Source organism: Halichoeres trimaculatus, unplaced genomic scaffold (genome assembly GCF_033239565.1).
Source record: "Halichoeres trimaculatus isolate MK-OKI-2021-1 unplaced genomic scaffold, fHalTri1.1 fHalTri1_scaffold_20, whole genome shotgun sequence".
NCBI classification, from domain to species: Eukaryota; Metazoa; Chordata; class Actinopteri; order Labriformes; family Labridae; genus Halichoeres; species Halichoeres trimaculatus.
In genome coordinates this window covers 5,598,181-5,616,619 of record NW_027437198.1, presented here as the reverse complement: position 1 = coordinate 5,616,619, position 18,439 = coordinate 5,598,181, and the positions used below count along the sequence as shown (strand labels likewise).

The window sequence follows — 18,439 nt, the reverse complement described above, 5'->3', positions numbered from 1 at the left end:
TCAGATCTCTCAACATTTAAATGTCTTACCTTTATTTTGTGTTAACCCATAACACATAAAAATGGATCTGATATTTGACTCAGGTGGACATGCCCTTTGAGAGAGAAATGCTTTGAACAGTTTAAAGTAATAGAAATGTTATCAAGTTACAAAGTTGTGAAAGTGCTTCTTATTGCAGCCAAAGCCACCTTACAGTTCTTTATTTTACATTTCAGTGTAAATTCCTTTTTATTATTCACGACTGCTATTAGTTGTGTTGGAGAACAATCACATTCTACTTCAATGCAACTTTTAAAGAATTAAAAAACATAACCTTACATTAAGAATAATGATGAGAGGCAGTTACAGTGAGTGTTAGCCGTCAAATTGGACTACTGATCTGAAATTACAAAAAGCCTGTTAAGATATTACACAAAAAGGCTTTTTTAATTATTATTTTCAGTTTCATTGTTATTGAACGACAAAAAAATACATTTATAATATTTCAATAAACAAGCAACAAAATAAAGACATACAGCCTATAGCACTCGATGACAGTAGCACAATACTTCTTTCGTGCCAGTATGCTTGCCATAGTAGAAGGTAAGACGGAACTTTGTGTATTTTTTTTTTTTTTACTGCTGTAGACGCATCTCAACGTGCTGCCTTGCTGTATTTTTTTTTTCCAGAATAGAGAGTCCTCTGCAAAGCTTGCACAAACTAGTTAATTTGTAAAGGAGACACTTCGTCCTCTATGGAGCTATTATTGTAGCAAAAAACAAAAAATTGTGTGTGTAAATGCATCCACAGATATGTGAACCGATCCACAAATGTTTGAGTCAATCCACAAATGCATGCACATATCCTCAAATGTGTTAACAGATTTGCAAATTTGTAACATATCCACAAATGTGTTAACAAAGCCACAGATGCGTGCTATGTGGATGCATTTACACACACACACACACACACACACACACACACACACACACACACACACACACACACACACACACACACACACACACACACACACACACACACACACACATCTCGGCCTGATTCGGTTCAGGAGATCCTCTGCTAATTACTTTAGGCTGAAAATCTGGGGTGTCAGATTAAATATATGTGGGTACCAGGCTACTCAGAGATTGAAGGGAATTAAATGTCTCTCTTAAAGCAAGGCATTGAGATGAATGTTCCTGTGGGAAAGAGTGAATGTTACAGTGGCTGGAAGGGAAAACTGGAGTGTCAGTGGCAGAGGGAATAGAATGATGAAAGAAAGGGGGAGGCATTTTTTCTCTGTGTAACCATCAGTAAAAGGGAAAACACTAAAATTTGGAAGAAAGGATGAAGTAGTTTTAACTAGGCTAGGGCATTGTGGCCTAGCCAGCTGTCCAAAGGTAGAAAGCACCCTTTTGGATTGTGTGAGTGTGGAAAGGAGGAAACAGTTTGTTTTCTGACCTGGGGCTTTCTTCCTTCTCCTTTAGAGCTATCTTCACTGTTGTTCTAAACGTACAAGCTGTAGGGGGCACAGTTATTAGATTCCTGCGCCCCCGCAAGGTGTGAAATATTGTTTTCTTATAGACTGAAGAGGGCAGCATTGCACCAAACAGTGCACAGCCTGACGGAAATGCAACAGAAGAAGAAGAAGCATGCACAGCGGCTCCAGCTGTATGGTCGGGCTGCCCGGTTCCCACAAACTGTATGATGCTTCCAAGTTTTTTCCAAGCACTGAATTTGAAGGAGGAGACGCGGAGTTGACACAAGTAAAATGAGGTATTGTTTCCATCCCAGCTCCTTATTTCTGATCAAAAGAAATATCAAAAACCTTTACCCCCTTCAGTTTGGCAATGTCCCAATTCTAGAAGTCATTTAAGGCAAATAAATGGTTTGTTGTACATAAGGATTGTTCTTGTTCGATAAACTTAACGAAGAATCGGCCAAAAAGACAGAAAGTGAAGGACCGTGGATCCATATTTTACAGGTTTAAACACGTCAAAACTGGATTAAAGAGTAATCGCAGGTCAGTTCTGACAAAATTAAAAAGTTTTCATGAAGAAAATACGATTGAAACTAGTGAAGAAGCGTTTTCACATCGACATCTCGCTAGTAAAGTGAAAGAGTAATAGCCATTATTTTAGCATCATCCAGTGTCGCTCACTCAGAAATACCCTCTGAAGTTGCTGCAGTCTCCTTATCTTGAACCTCAACCTGACAGGACTGCTAAGGGTGTGGCACAACTGTGCATCCAAGAAGTTTAAGCTTGTGTAACGGCTTTGAAGCTTCACTGAGTAACTGTATGCAACAACATGTTGAGAATTTTTTAACTTAAAAATTCAGACAAGACTTGTTAGGTGAGTATTACATTTTTACATTTTGTCAAATGTGTTCACTAGATGGCGCCCTTACTCAATTTATTTTCCTGTTCTGAAAAAGGATTGCACAGTGCGTGCTGTTAAAAAAAAAAAAAAAAAAAAAAAACCTCATCACGTTGAGTAAATGTGTTGCGTTCATGTACGCGAGTGCTACTAGACAGAAAACACCTGCGGTAAAGGCTCAGACTACATCATTTTTACTGTATTCTTCTTTAGCCCAAAGCATGAAGATGGGTGGCCTGCAGATCTGAAAAAAATGACTATGACATAAAGCTTTAGCCATCCTCAAATAGCTGGTAATCAAAACGGTCCTTTTACTGAAAAACGTTACACAGAAATACCTAATTAGGAAATACTAAAGGACTGACTGATAAACAAAAGAGGAACTATTTAATGCCCAATGACACAAACTCCCTTTTTTAATTCAAAAGATAATTATGGACTTAATGTAACTGTGCACTTTCTTTTGCAGATGAAATTCAAGACAACACCAAAGTTAATGATTTGACAAAAAGAAAAGAAAAATCATGGGTGAGTTGGGTGACAATTTTTGCATTAACTGTATTATTGAGATAGAGGCAGACAGGAAACGAGAGAGAGGGATTTGAAATTGGAAAGTTTTACTTTCAAATGCTTTGCAGCTGATTAATCTTACTGGCTGAATGTTTCTGTTGTCACTCTTAAAGAAGAGGGCATTAGATTTGGTGCAACCTTTGAGGAACTAAAACTGAAATTGATGAGTGTTTCCTAATAGAATTGTTCTCATAGTGTTTCCATGTGTTAATGAAGATCTCTGTCCTTTTCCAATGTGGTGGATGCAATCTGACAAAATCAGTCCCTGAAAAGAAAAGACCCTACCAGAACTTCTGAAGGAGAGATGTGTGCAGTTTTTCAATGAGTGAATCTTGTTTTTGTGCTATAGACGAGGGCCATGATTCCTAAAAAACAAATATTTGATAAACCCTTGATTCACATTCAGTTTGTGTATTTGTCATGTTAACTCACGCTACTCTCATCCACCACCTGAGTGTAATTCAGGACAGTCATAAATCCGATGAATGTACTCTGCTCTAACATCGTGGTTACAGCAGGTTAGCTTGTCAAAGTAATTTTGCAAAACAAGAGTTTGGCTCAGCTGAACATGTAAACATCTCTTTGTCCTTCATGAGGACATTCCCTTTAATATAAAACAACTACATGACATATTGGTGAATACAAATTTCACCAGAATACAAATAATGTTTGGCACCTAGAATTGTTGTTAAGTTAATTAATTACTGATAACTGTGAATATTGTTAAACCATGATGGGTTCTTAAACTACAACTAACCTCTCGACTTTCTGTTGCATGTAATTTTTGCAATGGGATTCCTTGTTTTCCAGCTCTAGAAAAACAATTGTGGTAACAGGCATTTGATGTTAAAGAAAAAAAAAAAAAGAAGCAGCTTATAACTTTTAAAGCAGCTGTGCGTAACTCACCCAGTACAAAAATGCAAAACATTTACACCTGAGAAGCTTAATTTTTGTCAGTGGGGTGTTCACACTGAAAGGTGTTTGCTGCTGCCCCTTTAAGACAAAAAAACTTCAATCTAAAAATTAACATGCTGCTTCCAAGATTGGGGTCTTTATCAGGAGGGTTCTATCTTGATGCAAACACATGGTTGGTTTTGATCTGGAGAATGGATATGTCCACAAAAAAGTGTTTTACAAACTATACCTTCAGAGTAAATGAAAACAAAATTTGTTCTCTTATGCTTTTTCATTATTAAACTTTATTGAACTTTTTCTTTTTGATTTCAATCACAGCTGGCGAACTTGACCAGTCACCGGAGGTTTGGACTGAATCTCAAGTCAGCACGTGGCTGAGATCAATTGGAGTGAAGGAGCAGTACGTAGAAAAACTTTACGAGGAAGAAGTAGATGGACAAATCCTGCTAACATTGAATGAGGACTTTTTGAAGACAATGATTTGCATGAAGTCAGGGCCTGCCTGTTTAATTATTCAAAAAAGAGATGAGCTCATCAACTCCAAGCAAAAATCCCAAGAGAAGAAAGAGCCCTCCAAAAAACCTGAGTTGGGACAGCAATCAGTTCAAAGTTTCCCAACAGTAGAAAGCCCTTCAAGATCAACACATGGAAGAGATGGTGGCAAACAATTAACATCAAAGGACGACTGTAGACCAAGACCTTTTGATAAAGAAGGTATTGATTTCATTTATGTAAAGCACAGAGTACTGCAGCCAGAATCAGGTGCTTCTGATCTAGGATCTCCCTGCCATGAATTCAAGTCATTTGCTTTGTGTCCATATGGGGCTCAGTTGCTGCACCTTGAGCTGGTGTGGACCAGGCCTGCAGTGCCTGGGACCACCTGCAGGTGATGCTGCTGCATCCTCAGTTTAAGTGCCTTCTGCTCACCTGAGATATGTTCCCCAGCAGAGCCGTCCACAGGTCTGCCTCTGAGGACGACTGATAATCAACAGGATGTTGTTGGACGTTATCTTGTAGCAGGACCCTTGTGTTTTTTTGTTCTTTTTTTTAACAGCATGTCCAAAAAGTGTTTGTCTCTAAAATATTTGATCTCTATTGTGGGAAACGTGTCTGAATCTTGTTGGGAACTTTTATTGTGCAATGTTGTATTTCTCAGTGAGCTTCTTCACTGTGCACATGCTGTATGTATATTTTTGTATAGACTGATTCAGACTTTGGATCAATGTTAAATGGTTTCATATGGCCAATGTGCCTTTTTTTTAAAAATGAATATGACTGTGCTGCATGGGTACAGATCTTAAAAATGACTATGCTAAATGTGCTTGATTCCAGTTAATGCTGCTAGACTGCTTCTCTTTTGTCAATCGAGTTTATTCTGCTGACTTGGAAAGAGCTAACTGTTCCAAAGGGCCCTGTGACACCTGAATACAGATGTTTTTTTATTCCCATGTGATATGAAAATTTAAGAGTTTAGAATTTGGTCAGGCTGCAGGAAGTCCATATTTTAAAACCTTCTCAAGGGCGATAAAGTGAAGTTAATAACTTGCACATTAAATTCTATTTTTTTATATACTTAAACTTTTGCTTGTTGAATGATAACTGCATTTGAAGATTACTTTCTTAATAAATATTATATATTGTTGTTTTTTTTAAACCACTTTGCATTTCATTTAGATTAAGTTCACCTTTAACTATGCTCATTCTTTCTGCCAAAAAGCTGATTGCACTAACAAAGATGATGAGAGTGAATCATAATGCTAACTTGAAGTCTAACTCTCACATTTTATTAAATGCAATTTTGGAAAATGATTGAAAGAAAAGCAGATTAGGGTTCAAATTAGTGTCTCAGTAATATTTTAATGTTGACATAACACTTGAGCACAGTACCTTCGGTTGCTGTTTTGTTCATACTGCTACTAAATCAGGTTAACTATTACTCCATTTACAATGCTGAGTGTAGCTTGACAAGATTATGGCGTGTTTAATATATACAATAATGTTCATACCCAACAGTACCTTACTTTTTCTAAACATTTCTGTTTTGAGCTTTTGTGTCTGAAAAGTTAACCCCTGGACACCTGTAGAATGTAGCTTCAGTGCCGTTTTAGCCTTTGCCCTCTTGCTCTCAGAATTATGTTAATTTATTTTGATGTATGTGCTGTTGGTGGTTTGTTGGAACAGATTGTAGATAACTGTTATTATTTTGCCTTTTATTCAAGGGTTTTCCATGCCAAGGACTGCAGCTAGGTAAATTTTCTCAGCCTTAATTCCACACACAAAGTGTGCTGTTTCATATGTTCTCAATGCTCTCAAGTTTCGAGTGCAGCCCTGAACATATCACAACAATAAATACTACGTAATAATTAAAAGAAACTCAGCTAATCTTCATCATCAACAACATTTTGCCTTAAAAAGTCAATTTTTTCAGGTTAAAATTTCAATAGCTTTCTCATTCTTAAATTTGTTGATACTAAATCACCTCTCGTGTCCTGGACATCCTCTCAAAACGTTCACAGTTTGTAGTTAGTTTGTAAAAGGTCATTAAAAAAACCACTGAGACCATAATCAGGGGCCAGTCGATGAAAATGTGCTTTTTTCAACTTGGAATTTCAGTGGCTTTGTCTTTTTTTAATTTATGATCAAGAAATCACCTCTAATGTGTCCTGGACATCCTCTCACAACTTTTACAGAAAAAGGGCGAACGTTAAAAATGAAACTGTCATCACCCCGGTATAAACCATTCGTGATTCAGGATACCTCAGGTTGAACTTATCATTTCAGAGAGTGAATGAAAACAGCAGCTTGGAGACGGAGTTTTCTGTCTGCGTCTTTGGTCTCACCAGCACAGGGCAGTGCCCCCAAAGACGCCAAGCGTTTTGGGGATATTTAGGTCAGATATTCACACATACATCAGCTGTATGTGTGACGCCACTATTGTGTTGTCACAATTGTGATATTTCTGTAACATTTTCCATGCGATGCTAAAAGAGTTTTGATGTGTTAATTATACACAAATTGTTTTGAAGGTTTATCTTTCACATCTATATTATCTGATCAGACAGTAGATTTCTATCATTCGCCAGTAGGAGGCAGTGTTACCCTGTGCAGTACCTGTGGGACTGTCTTTGCAGCAGTCGCTCTACGGCTTTTCACGTCAGCATGCTTCATTCTGTCGAGCACGGCTGATATGAAGAGACGCCAAAGCGGTGTCTGTGACTATTTTCTCCTTAAAAGGTATGTGAAGAATAAAAATAAGCAGTTTAATCTGGTTTCTTGTAGATGAATGTGTGAGCAATGAGAGAGAGAATTTGGGATGAATCTGTGAGATGTATGTAAGTATAAAACGGATCTTTCAGATATCAGAAGTACCGCGATTATTGGAAAATGGCGCTACAGTTTACTTTCTCCAAAGTCACTCCTCTATAGTTCAGGTTTGGGCTCCAGTACGTTTTAGTTAGCATTGTCATTATTGTATAATGTGTAAATACCATGATTTGTATTTTTCTGAGGTTGGAAAAACAAGTGATTGTTAAAAGTATGTTTGTATAAAATGTGTACAGCACTTAAAACGTTAAAAACAGTTCATGGTTTACAAAAGAGTTAAAAATACTATAAAAATGTTAAAAGAAAGAATATTAAAGCCAGAAGCTCATGTATGAAGAAAAGAAATGCTAAGATGCAGCCAGTGGGGAACCTTCAGGGACTTCTAGGCCTTCAGAGAAAGCCTTAAAAAATCTTGACCAAAAAATATACGTATCATATATCAGCAACTTTGAGAAGAAAGAGAACTCGAGAATATGATTTCATGATTTAAGTGGAATTTACATGTGAATCTGATTTTATAACAAATTTGATTTGCTTATTTCACTGTGAACATGATATTTTTCACTGACAAGCATGTGTTTTATTTGATCAAACAGAATAAATTCTGTCGAGCACGGCTGATATGAAGAGACGCTAAAGCGGTGTCTGTGACTATTTTCTCCTTAACAGAATCAAATCATCTGTTTACTTGGTGCCAGCCCAGTACCTGTAACATATGCAGCCACACTTTAAAAGGGAGATATCGAGCCTATCGTCCACAGAGCGGATCTTATACGTTTCATGTGTTCTATAGCACTGTGTCTGGGACGCTTCTGTATGATACGGGTTTGCGGGGGTTGGATATGTCCACTTGCGGTCATGAATCGAGAGAGGACTTCGATTACTCAAATGAAAAAGTGAGGTATTGTTTCCATCCCAGCTCCTTAGTTTCTGATCAAAGGGTTACGCCTTTTAGGAATGATGGGTGACAAAAAACACACACACACACACACACACACACACACAATTCTAGAGGTCATTGAAGGCAAACAAATGGTTTGTTGTAGCCTAGCTAAGGATTTTTTTTATAAGAAAGAAGAATCAGCCAAAAAGACAGAAAGAGAAGGGCCGTGGATCCATATTTTACAGGTTTAAACTTGAACTAAGAGCAATCGCAGGACTTTTCTAAAAAAAAAAAAAAAAAGTTTTCATGAAGAAAACATGATTGAAACAAGTAAAGCAGCGTTTTCACATCGACATCTCGCTAGTAAAGTGAAAGAGTAATAACAAGCCATTATTACAACATCGTTTAGTGTCGCTCACTCAGAAATACCCTCAGAGGTTGCTGCAGTCTCCTCATCTTAAACTTCAATCTGACAGGACTGCTAAGGGTGTGGCACAACATGAGATCACACTGTGCATCCAAGAAGTTTAAGCTTGTGTAACTTCCTTGAAGCATCACTGAGTAACTGCATGCAACAACAACAAGATTTTTTTAACTTAAAAATTCAGACAAGACTTGTTAGATGAGTATTACATTTTTAACCGGAGTATGCACATTTTATAAGTTTCTTTCCTTAACTCATAGAGACTCAATAAAAAACAATGATAAAAAAAAAAAAAAAACATTTTACTGAAAGACATTACAAAGAATCCTTGAACCGGGAAATCGATTTTGCCACACCAGCACAAAATAAAAGAGGAATCATTTTTATGTATTTTTATTTAACCAGGTTGGTCCCATTGAGATTAAAAACCTCTTTTTCAAGGAAGACCTGGCCAAGACAGGCAGCAGCAAAAACACTAAGTTACAGACATGAATCACAGAAAGAGACAAAGTACAGAAACACATGATAATGGATTAAAACCATGTTATGGGAAACAGCTGTTCTAACAACCGAGCTAAAACACTGGCATCTCATAGAACCAGCCTCCATGTCCTTCATTTTAGATTTAAAAACATTCAAAGACACCAGCTCCTTGAACTTCAAGTCATTTTGCAGCTGATTTCAAGATGAAGGTGCAGAGTACCCAAAGGCCCTTTTCCCAATTTCAGTCTGAGCGTTTGGGACGGTGAGCGTAATGAGGTCCTGAGAACGCAGAGAGTGATAGTGAGGCATGATAAAAACACTTAGATAGTGAGGCAGCAGACCAAGAACTGCCTTATAGATAAAAGTACACCAATGTGTGAGCCTCTTGGTCACCAAAGCGGGCCATCCAACCTGAGAGAACAACTCACAATGGTGGGTCAGAGGTTTAAAGGACTGACTGAGCAGCAAAAGAATGTCTGACGACACAAACTTTTTTTTTTTATTCAAAAGATGCTTATGGACTGAATTAACCTGTTTGAAACTTTCTTTTGCAGATGAAATCCAAGACAACACCAGGGTTACTAAGGTGACAAAAAGAAAAGAAAAATCATGGGTGAGTTGGGTGACAATTTTTGCATTAACTTTATAGTTGTGATAGAGGCAGACAGGAAACAAGAGATGTGAGGGATTTGAAATTGGATAGTTTCACTATCAAATGTAATACGGCTGATTAATTTTATTGGCTGAATGTTGTCTTCCTCAAAAAAGGGACATTACCTTCCATTTGGTGCAAGCTGCATGAATCTAAAACCGAAATTGAAGAGTGTTTCCTGAAAACAGAATTGTTCTCATAGTGTTTCCATGTGTTAATGAAGATCTCTGTCCTCTTCCAATGTGGTGGATGCAATCTGACAAAATCAGTCCCTGAAAAGAAAAGACCCTACCAGAACTTCTGAAGGAGAGATGTGTGCAGTTTTTCAATGAGTGAATCTTGTTTTTGTGCTATAGGCAAGGGCCATGATTCCTAAAAAACTAAATGTTTTTATAAACCCTGGCTTCACATTCAGTTTGTGTATTTGTCATGTTAACTCACGCTACTCTCATCCACCACCTGAGTATAATTCAGGACAGTTATAAATTTGATGAATATACTCTGCTCTAACATCGTGGTTACAGCAGGTTAGCTTGTAATACTAATTATGCAAAACAAGAGTTTGGCTCAGCTGAACAAGTAAACTTCCCTTTGTCCTTCATAAGGACATTCCCTTTGATATAAAACAACTACATGACATATTGGTGAATATAAAATCACCAGGATACAAATAATTTTTGGCACCTAGAATTGTTGTTGAGTAAATTAATTAATGATAACTGTAAATATCCTTAAACCATGACAGGTTAAGCTATTTCTAACTGTTGCATGTAATTTGCAATGAGATACGTGGCTTTACAGTTCTTGAGAAAGGAGATTTACATAACAGGCATCTGATGTAAAAAAAAAAAGAAGCTTATCATTTATAAAGAAGCTGTTCGTAACTCACACAGCACAAAAAGGCTAAAATATTTACACCTGAGAAGCTCAATTTTTGTCTGTGGAATGTGCCCATTGACAGGTATTGGCTACTGGCTTCTTCCCCCCCAGTAAATGAAAACAAAATTTGTTCTCTTATGCTTTTTCATTATTAAACTTTATTGAACTTTTTCTTTTTGCTTTCAATCACAGCTGGCGAACTTGACCAGTCACCGGAGGTTTGGACTGAATCTGAAGTCAGCAACTGGCTGAGATCAATTGGAGTGAAGGAGCAGTACGTAGAAAAACTTTTTAAAGAAGAAGTAAACGGACAAATCCTGCTAAGATTGAATGAGGACTTTTTGAAGACAAAGATTTGCATGAAGTCAGGGCCTGCCTGTTTAATTATTCAAAAGAGAGATGAGCTCATCAACTCCCAGCAAAAATCTCAAGAAAAGAAAGAGCCCTCCAAAAAACCTGAGTTGGGACAGCAACCAGTTCAACGTGTCCCAACAGCAGTAGAAAGCCCTTCAGGATCAACTCATGGAAGAGATGGTGGCAAACAATTAACATCAAAGGAAAACTGTAGACCAAGACCTTTTGATACAGAAAGTATTCATTTCATTTACGTAAAGCACAGAGTTCTGCCTCCAGAATCAGGTGCTTCTGATCTAATATCTCCCTGTCGTGAATTCAAGTCATTTGCTTTGGCTGCTACATTGGACCGCATAATACTCCAAGCTAAGTTTGCAAGAGAGGTCCTTCAGTTTGCACTTGGCTGTATGAACACCAGATTAAATGGTACAATTCACTTTGGTGTGATGGACAGCAAAGAGGACGCAGGGTATGTGCACGGCGAGATCATTGGTATCCTTGTTACAGAGAAAGACATGTTTGTAGCTGCGTTGGACTACATTGAAAGATGCATCTCCTCCAACAAGGAGCATGTGCGCCGGTGTGTGCGACCTCCGAGGTTCATTGAAGTTATGGACAGAGAAAGTACAGAAAAGATGTATGTGGTAGAGGTTGATATTGTGCCCTCAGTAAATATTGTCATGGGTGAGGTGTATGCAGTTCGTCTGCCAAACTTCAAAGAGTCTGCCAACAAAGTAGAATTTGAAAAAGAAGCGATTCTACGAAGGGTGGGTTCAAAAACTGAACCAGTGAATGAAGAAGACCTGAGTGACTTCTGCCAGAGAGTCAAACATCGAGATGCACAAAGAGAAGAAGCAGAGAAAATAAAGTTCTTTAGTGTTCTAAATACTGGCCACAACTTCGGAAGGGAACACAGCGCTGAAGTCACACCCAGAGGCTCAAAACATCCCAACTTGTCTGTATCTGAGCTGGGAAGCTCTGCCAATGAGCACGAGGATGGAGGTAAGAATCTGAAAATTAAGATTACTGTGATATTTACAATCTCATCAACTCTTAAGTGACAACTTTAACATACTTTGCTCTGTCCGGATTGTTCCTTTTTTTTCTGATCAGAGGAAGAGGTCACAGTGGGCAGCATTACTTTCTGTCCCAAAGTGGTCTTAGGTCACGGAGCTGAAGGCACCATTGTGTACAAGTAAGTCTAAAAAACAGCTGATAAATACCCACAAAAGCTTGAATAATTCATCCAATTCTTCAGACATAACACTGCATTCATTTTTCCACCTTTTTTTCCAGGGGTCAGTTTGACAACCGTCCAGTAGCTGTGAAGAGGATTCTCTTAGAGCTCTTCAGTTTGGCAGACCGCGAAGTCCAGCTGCTGAGGGAATCAGACGACCACCCAAACGTTATCCGTTACTTCTGCACTGAGAGGGACCGTCAGTTCCAGTATATTGCCATCGAGCTGTGTGCAGCCACACTTCAGGAGGTAATATTTAACTAAAGGATCTGTCAAACTTCTCCTGATTTCACTTTGAAGCATCTCATGTTTAACCTGTGTGAAAATGAAACCCTCTTCATATTTGGGGGCTGCACTGACTGCTGTCTTCACTGGTTTCAGTATGTGGAGAGGAAGGATTTTGATCGTCATGGACTTGAGCCAGTTGTGCTCCTTCAGCAGACCATGTCAGGATTGGCTCACCTGCACTCTCTGAAGATTGGTAGGCATCCTGATCTCAAGTTCACCCCTTTTTCCATCCTCATCCTGATTGGCTGCTTTATAAAAATATTTCTTTTCACCTTCATGTTTTCCCTTTAGTCCACAGAGACCTGAAACCTCACAACATCCTGGTGTCCATGCCCAACGCCCACGGTCAGGTCCGGGCCATGATCTCAGACTTTGGTCTGTGTAGGAAGCTGGCAGAAGGTCGCCACAGTTTCAGTAGAAGGTCTGGTGTGCTGGGCACAGAAGGTTGGATCGCTCCTGAGATGCTAAGTGAGGACTGCAAAGACAATCCGGTGAGTGACTGAAAAAGGAGCAGCTCGAGAGAAACGCACTATAATGGTGTTTGAAGAGCTGTTCAAACACTGTCTAAATAGTTTTAACTATAAAATAAAAAAAAATAGAATAGTAGCTTACTAGCTTGCTAGAAAGTGCCTCCTCCTTTAGGGCAAGGACCCTAATGAAATTACAATGAAAGCCACATTTGGAGAAAAACATTTAGTTCTAGAAAAACATGTTTAATGGTGACAGATGCAGCAGCTCTCAGGGTCTGGGGGAGAGCATTCCATCATCTCACCGTAGCCGACTCGAAGGCTTGGTCTACATGAGTCCTGAGTGTAGTGCAGGGAACAGTTAAAGGTGTAGTCAGCGGTCTGGCAGAAAACTAGTGGAGAGGTTGTTGAAAAAATTGAGACCCGCCTCTCCCTTCATTCCCCACCCCTGGCTCCATGCCTGAAAGATGATGGACGTGCATCGTCATGGAAACAACCATTGAAACTGCGTAGCTGACCAACATGGCGGAGGCAGGACCAGCAAACGCTCAAGGGTCAGTTTGCTCCGCGTCTCTGGCATGCATCTCTGGTGGGCGGGACTAAGACGCAAGTGGAAGAGGCCAGTGGAGGAGGCGAGGATGGAACTTAGGAGCTTTGAGAAGCACCCTCATTCTTCTTCCTGCTGCCTACGTCTCACACACACAGAGCCTGTCACCGCATTAAAGGGGCAGGGCTGGCCAGTAACACTGTGTTGCTGTGAGGAACCTCAGGTTTTCTGTGGGTGCCTGTGTTTGTGGGGAGGCAGCAGAGAATCTTACCAAGAAATGGTCTGAAAGGTGTAGTGGGGTAACTGTCACTTCTGCTGTGGAGCAGTTACGAGTCAGCTCCAAGGCAAGGATTTGCCAGCATTGTGAGTTGGAGGAGAAGGGACCAGTTTGAGGTCAAAGGAGGAGAGGAATGCCAGAAAATTACTTGCCTGTGTCTTGTCAATGTGATTGTCCATGTCTCCCATGACAATCAGCGACATTCAGTTTGAAACATCTGGGGGAAAAAATCATAACTGTGACGGAATGGCTGCTTTTATTTTATATGTAGTGGAAACCCTGCTGAGCACAGTACACTTAGGGGCACACTGACCAAACAAACTTGACTCTAGGGCTGAAACATGCTTGGGCACTGTGCGGATGGCCAGTGTGACTGCACCCTTATGTCTCATCAAGCTTGAGATTCCTGTCAGACAGTTACTTGAAATAATCAAGTCCTAATCAAGTGTACAAGGGGAAGCTTTGTCTTTAACTCGGACTGATTTTGCAACTTTTTCCACAATATATTTATCTAGCCCTGCTAATGTTCAGGTCAACTTATTTTGACCATTTCCAGAAGTGTGGCTTAGCCACTGTACATGAGCATGAGTTGACCTATTGTGTGTTGGTAAACAAAATTAGAAATCTGATAAAAAATTATGTTAGCAGTGTACATGTGCCACTCTGACCTCGGTTTTCTTTTCCTGTCCCATGTAGACGCGTGCTGTTGACATCTTCTCTGCTGGCTGTGTGTTCCACTACGTGGTGTCTCAGGGAAGCCACCCATACGGCAAGGCTGTGTTCAGACAAGCAAACATCTTGATGGGCTCACACAACCTGGAGCATCTTCAAAGTGACAAACATGGTGAGGAATAAGCTTTTGATTTCTCTAGTGTATACAAAAACTGTAATGGAGTTTAAACAGGAAGGAAATTGTGTAGTTTGGTTCAGCTAAGCAGGTAGTTTTTTTTGTTTTGTTAATAATTCTGTCCAAATTTACACCTGGTGATCATGTTTTGTGGACACAGGGGACATTGTAGCCAGAGATCTCATAGAGCAGATGTTGAGCATGGAGCCACACAGGAGGCCTTCAGCAGAGAGCGTTCTCAAACACCCTTTCTTCTGGAGCCTGGAGAAAGAGCTGCTGTTCTTTCAGGTTTGTTTTTGGCTCTTAAATGTCATTTTTAGAGCCTGAAATTCATACTAATCGCTATGTTTTAATACAGCATAAATAAATGCTTTTTTTTGCTCAGGATTTCCACACCAGGTGATTCTGGAAACTTTGCCAAATTGACTGTTTTAATTACTCCAAATGCTTATTAGATATGCCATCTAACTTGCAGTCTTTTGTCTTTGTCCTATGACTTGAATAGAATGAATTAGAATGAGTCTGCCTGTACATCAGTTCAAACCAACTTAATTACATCTGCTAAGGTGGTTATGTTTTTGGAAGTTTGTCTGTCTGTCTGTCTGTGAACATAATAACTCAAAAACTAATGAATGGGTCTTGATGAAATTTTCAGAAAATCTTCAAAATGGGATAAGGAAGAAGTGATTATATTTTGGAGGTGATCCAGATCACTGTCTGGATCTAGGACTTTTTAAAAATAATGAAAGGTTGGATTGCTTTGCAAAAGAATACAAGACAAGTTCATGATCTGACAGATGTAAAAGTACGATCCAGATCCTGGTAATATACTGGATACTAAGGGGCCGTTTACACAACAACGGTTGTAGGGTGAAACACAAAAGCGGTCTCCAGCGTGGAATTTTTTTGAACAGTTTTCTGAAAACGCTGATGTCACGCTCCACGCGAGCTCATACAACAGTGCAACATTACCGTTGTTACGATCATCGCAAAATACAGTGTTGTGCTTGTGCTGCTGAATCTGCTGACTGTCTTTCAACAAAATGAGCATCTGTTGCTCCACTTCTGCTCTTACTATTCACCAATACACCAGATCATCTGCCCATCTCTACTTCCATGGAGATCTCCCAAAAGTGGCTTCTGGACCAGACAGTTATAGCACCACCTACAGGCCTGGCATGCTTACTACAGCGTTGGCAGACCCTCAGTGTTTCCGTGTCAACGCAGATTTTTTTTTCACCGCGTTTTAGCTTTTAGATGAAACGTTGTCGTGTTCACAGGGCCCAAGAGCCAGAATCTGAAATATGTACTGGGTCATCATAATTTTTAACACTGTCAGGCAACAAATCATCGTACAAACCTGCAACTAACACCAAATTGTTGCAGACAACCCTAACCCTAAACCTGAAAGGGAGTATATCATTAAAGTTGGACTAAAGTGTTGTATGACAATCACAATATGCTTGGCAGAGGTCTGCGCTCTCTGAGTGCTATTCTAGTTTTTCATGTGGTTGTTTTCAGGATGTCAGCGACAGGATAGAAAGGGAGCCGCTGGATGGACCAATTGTAACACAGTTGGAGAGAGGAGAGGGGGCTGTTGTGAAGAACAACTGGATGGAGCACATCACAGCCCCGCTGCAGGAAGGTATGAGCCTGTTGCTGAAGTTTCACCTGTAAAACAGTCTGATTTTATTTTGTATTGACTAATTATGAGGATTATGGTACAGTATTCTGTAACTTCTGGTAACATTTCTTTGTGAAGGTAGCTGTAGAAAAACTTTGGTGTGGAGTGTGTGTGTTAGTAGCTGCAGTATTGTATCCTGCTGAAACAGCAGGAAGAGGTAAACCAAGCCTGCTGGCCCATCAACATGGAGCAGGAAGTTTCATAACATGAGCTGACATGAAAAGATGTTTCATATAATAATTATAATAATTATAAATGTGGCATTCATAAGGGAGTTGTGCATTGATCGGGCTGATTTTCTTTAAATTCATCCAAAAAAAGGAATGTACTTATAACAGGAATTGAATGACTTAGTGTTCATAAATGTCAGTATGCCAGCTAGATGCCATCTTTACAGTTGGTGTCATATACAGTATTTCCTGGAAAAATCACATCCAGTTTTTTCAGCTAAAATCTATTCACCTCATCTAGCTGTTAAAATCCAGGCCTTATTTCAACATGGTTTCTTGGTGAATGGTTTCCATGGATTCATTCTGCAGTTGATGCATTGAGGTTTTCTTTCTCACCTTTCTTGGCAGATCTCCAGAAATTCCGCCCCTATAAGGGTGGATCAGTCAGAGACCTGCTGCGAGCGATTAGAAACAAGGTAGGAATGTGTTTGCATGTTTGTGTTTGAAAGATCATGCTCTCCACAGATTGACTCAGTCATTCTTCTCTCTCCACAGAAACACCATTACAGAGAGTGGCCTGCAGAGGTGCAGGAGACTCTTGGCTCCATCCCGGATGACTTTGTCTGCTACTTCACCTCCCGCTTCCCCAACCTACTCATGCACACCTACCTGGCCATGAGGACATGTGCATCAGAGAGGCTGTTCCTGCCTTACTACTCCACAGCTGAGCAGGCTGCAAAAACACAAGCTGAACACACACACCCCAGCCCACAAAGACTAAATGAGCCAAGCATTCAGCCACTGTCTGCACACACATCATCCCCCTCCTCACAACCTGAGGAACCTTCACATTCTGCACAGCCAGTGCAGGTCGCTCCTGCAACAGCTAATGAACCATCGCCCTCTTTGTTAGTGGATGAGTCTGAACCTTCACACCTGCCAGCTCTGACAGTGCTGCCAGCAGGGCCCACACTGTCCATGCAGACTCCCATATCTGCCTCTGAATGATCCACAGACCCTCTCAGGGAAATACAGCCCAGTCAGTCCGAAATGCACACACTACCAGGTCCTCCTACACTGGATGCAGAGCTTGTGTGAACTGGACCAGAGACAGGTTGACCCAGCACAAATGGGAGCATTTTCTTAAAGGGTGGACACCATGTGGGGCTCAGTTGCAGTGTGGACCAGGCCTACAGTGCCTGGGACCACCTGCAGGGTGACGCTGCTGCATCCTCAGTTTAAGTGCCTTCTGCTCACCTGAGATTTGTTCCCCAGCAGAGCCGTCCACAGGTCTGCCTCTGAGGACGACTGATAATCAACAGGATGTTGTATGATGTTATCTTGTAGCAGGACTTTTGTGTTTTTTAACAGCATGTCCAAAAAGTGTTTGTCTCTAAAATATTTGATCTCTATTGTGGGAAACGTGTCTGAATCTTGTTGGGAACTTTTATTGTGCAATGTTGTATTTCTCAGTGAGCTTCTTCACTGTGCACATGCTGTATGTATATTTTTGTATGGACTGATTCAGACTTTGGATCAATGTTAAATGGTTTCATACGGCCAATGTGCCTTTTTTTTTTAAATGAATATGACTGTGCTGCATGGGTACAGATCTTAAAAATGACTATGCTAAATGTGCTTGATTCCAGTTAATGCTGCTAGACTGCTTCTCTTTTGTCAATCAAGTTTATTCTGCTGACTTGGAAAGAGCTAACTGTTCCAAAGAGCGTTCACTGTGACACCTGAATACAGATGGTTTTTTATTCCCATGTGATATGAAAATTTATGAGTTTAGAATTTGGTAAGGCCGCAGGAAGTCCATATTTTAAAACCTTCTCAAGGGCGATAAAGTGAAGTTAATAACTTGCACATTAAAATCTATTTTTTTTATACTCAAACTTTTGCTTGTTGAATGATAACTGCATTTGAAGATTACTTTCTTAAGAAATATTAAATATTGATGTTGTTTTTTTTAAACCATTTTGCATTTCATTTAAATTAAGTTCACCTTTAACTATGCTCATTCTTTCTGCCAAAAAGCTGATTGCACTAGCAAAGATGATGAGAGTGAATCATAA

The 18,439-nt window shown here is 39.8% G+C and overlaps 2 protein-coding genes and 1 long non-coding RNA gene across 7 annotated transcripts in view; all 3 read left to right on the top strand.

The window, feature by feature from the left end:
• The window catches only part of ern1 (endoplasmic reticulum to nucleus signaling 1), an 85,170-nt gene extending 66,943 nt beyond the window's left edge, over window positions 1–18,227 (top strand). The window contains exons 20-22 of the mRNA XM_074695966.1: window positions 16,029–16,152; window positions 16,770–16,837; window positions 16,917–18,227. Of these exons, the coding sequence (XP_074552067.1) occupies window positions 16,029–16,152; window positions 16,770–16,837; window positions 16,917–17,369 (645 nt within the window). The 3' untranslated portion in view covers window positions 17,370–18,227. The remainder of the gene's footprint in view (window positions 1–16,028; window positions 16,153–16,769; window positions 16,838–16,916) is intronic.
• LOC141810123 (uncharacterized) lies at window positions 1,606–4,570 on the top strand. Its single transcript, XR_012600050.1, has 3 exons — window positions 1,606–1,758; window positions 2,830–2,888; window positions 4,164–4,570. It is a non-coding gene; the product is annotated as an uncharacterized LOC141810123 (long non-coding RNA).
• LOC141809126 (sterile alpha motif domain-containing protein 9-like) overlaps window positions 6,959–18,439 on the top strand; it is a 28,072-nt gene continuing 16,591 nt past the window's right edge. Inside the window, exons 1-4 of one of the 5 annotated variants that reach the window (XM_074695956.1) lie at window positions 7,848–8,070; window positions 9,514–9,572; window positions 10,573–10,597; window positions 10,699–11,846. In XM_074695956.1, the coding sequence (XP_074552057.1) occupies window positions 9,569–9,572; window positions 10,573–10,597; window positions 10,699–11,846 (1,177 nt within the window). In that variant the 5' untranslated portion in view covers window positions 7,848–8,070; window positions 9,514–9,568. The other 4 variants (XM_074695957.1, XM_074695959.1, XM_074695958.1 and 1 more) reach the window with 4 other exon arrangements.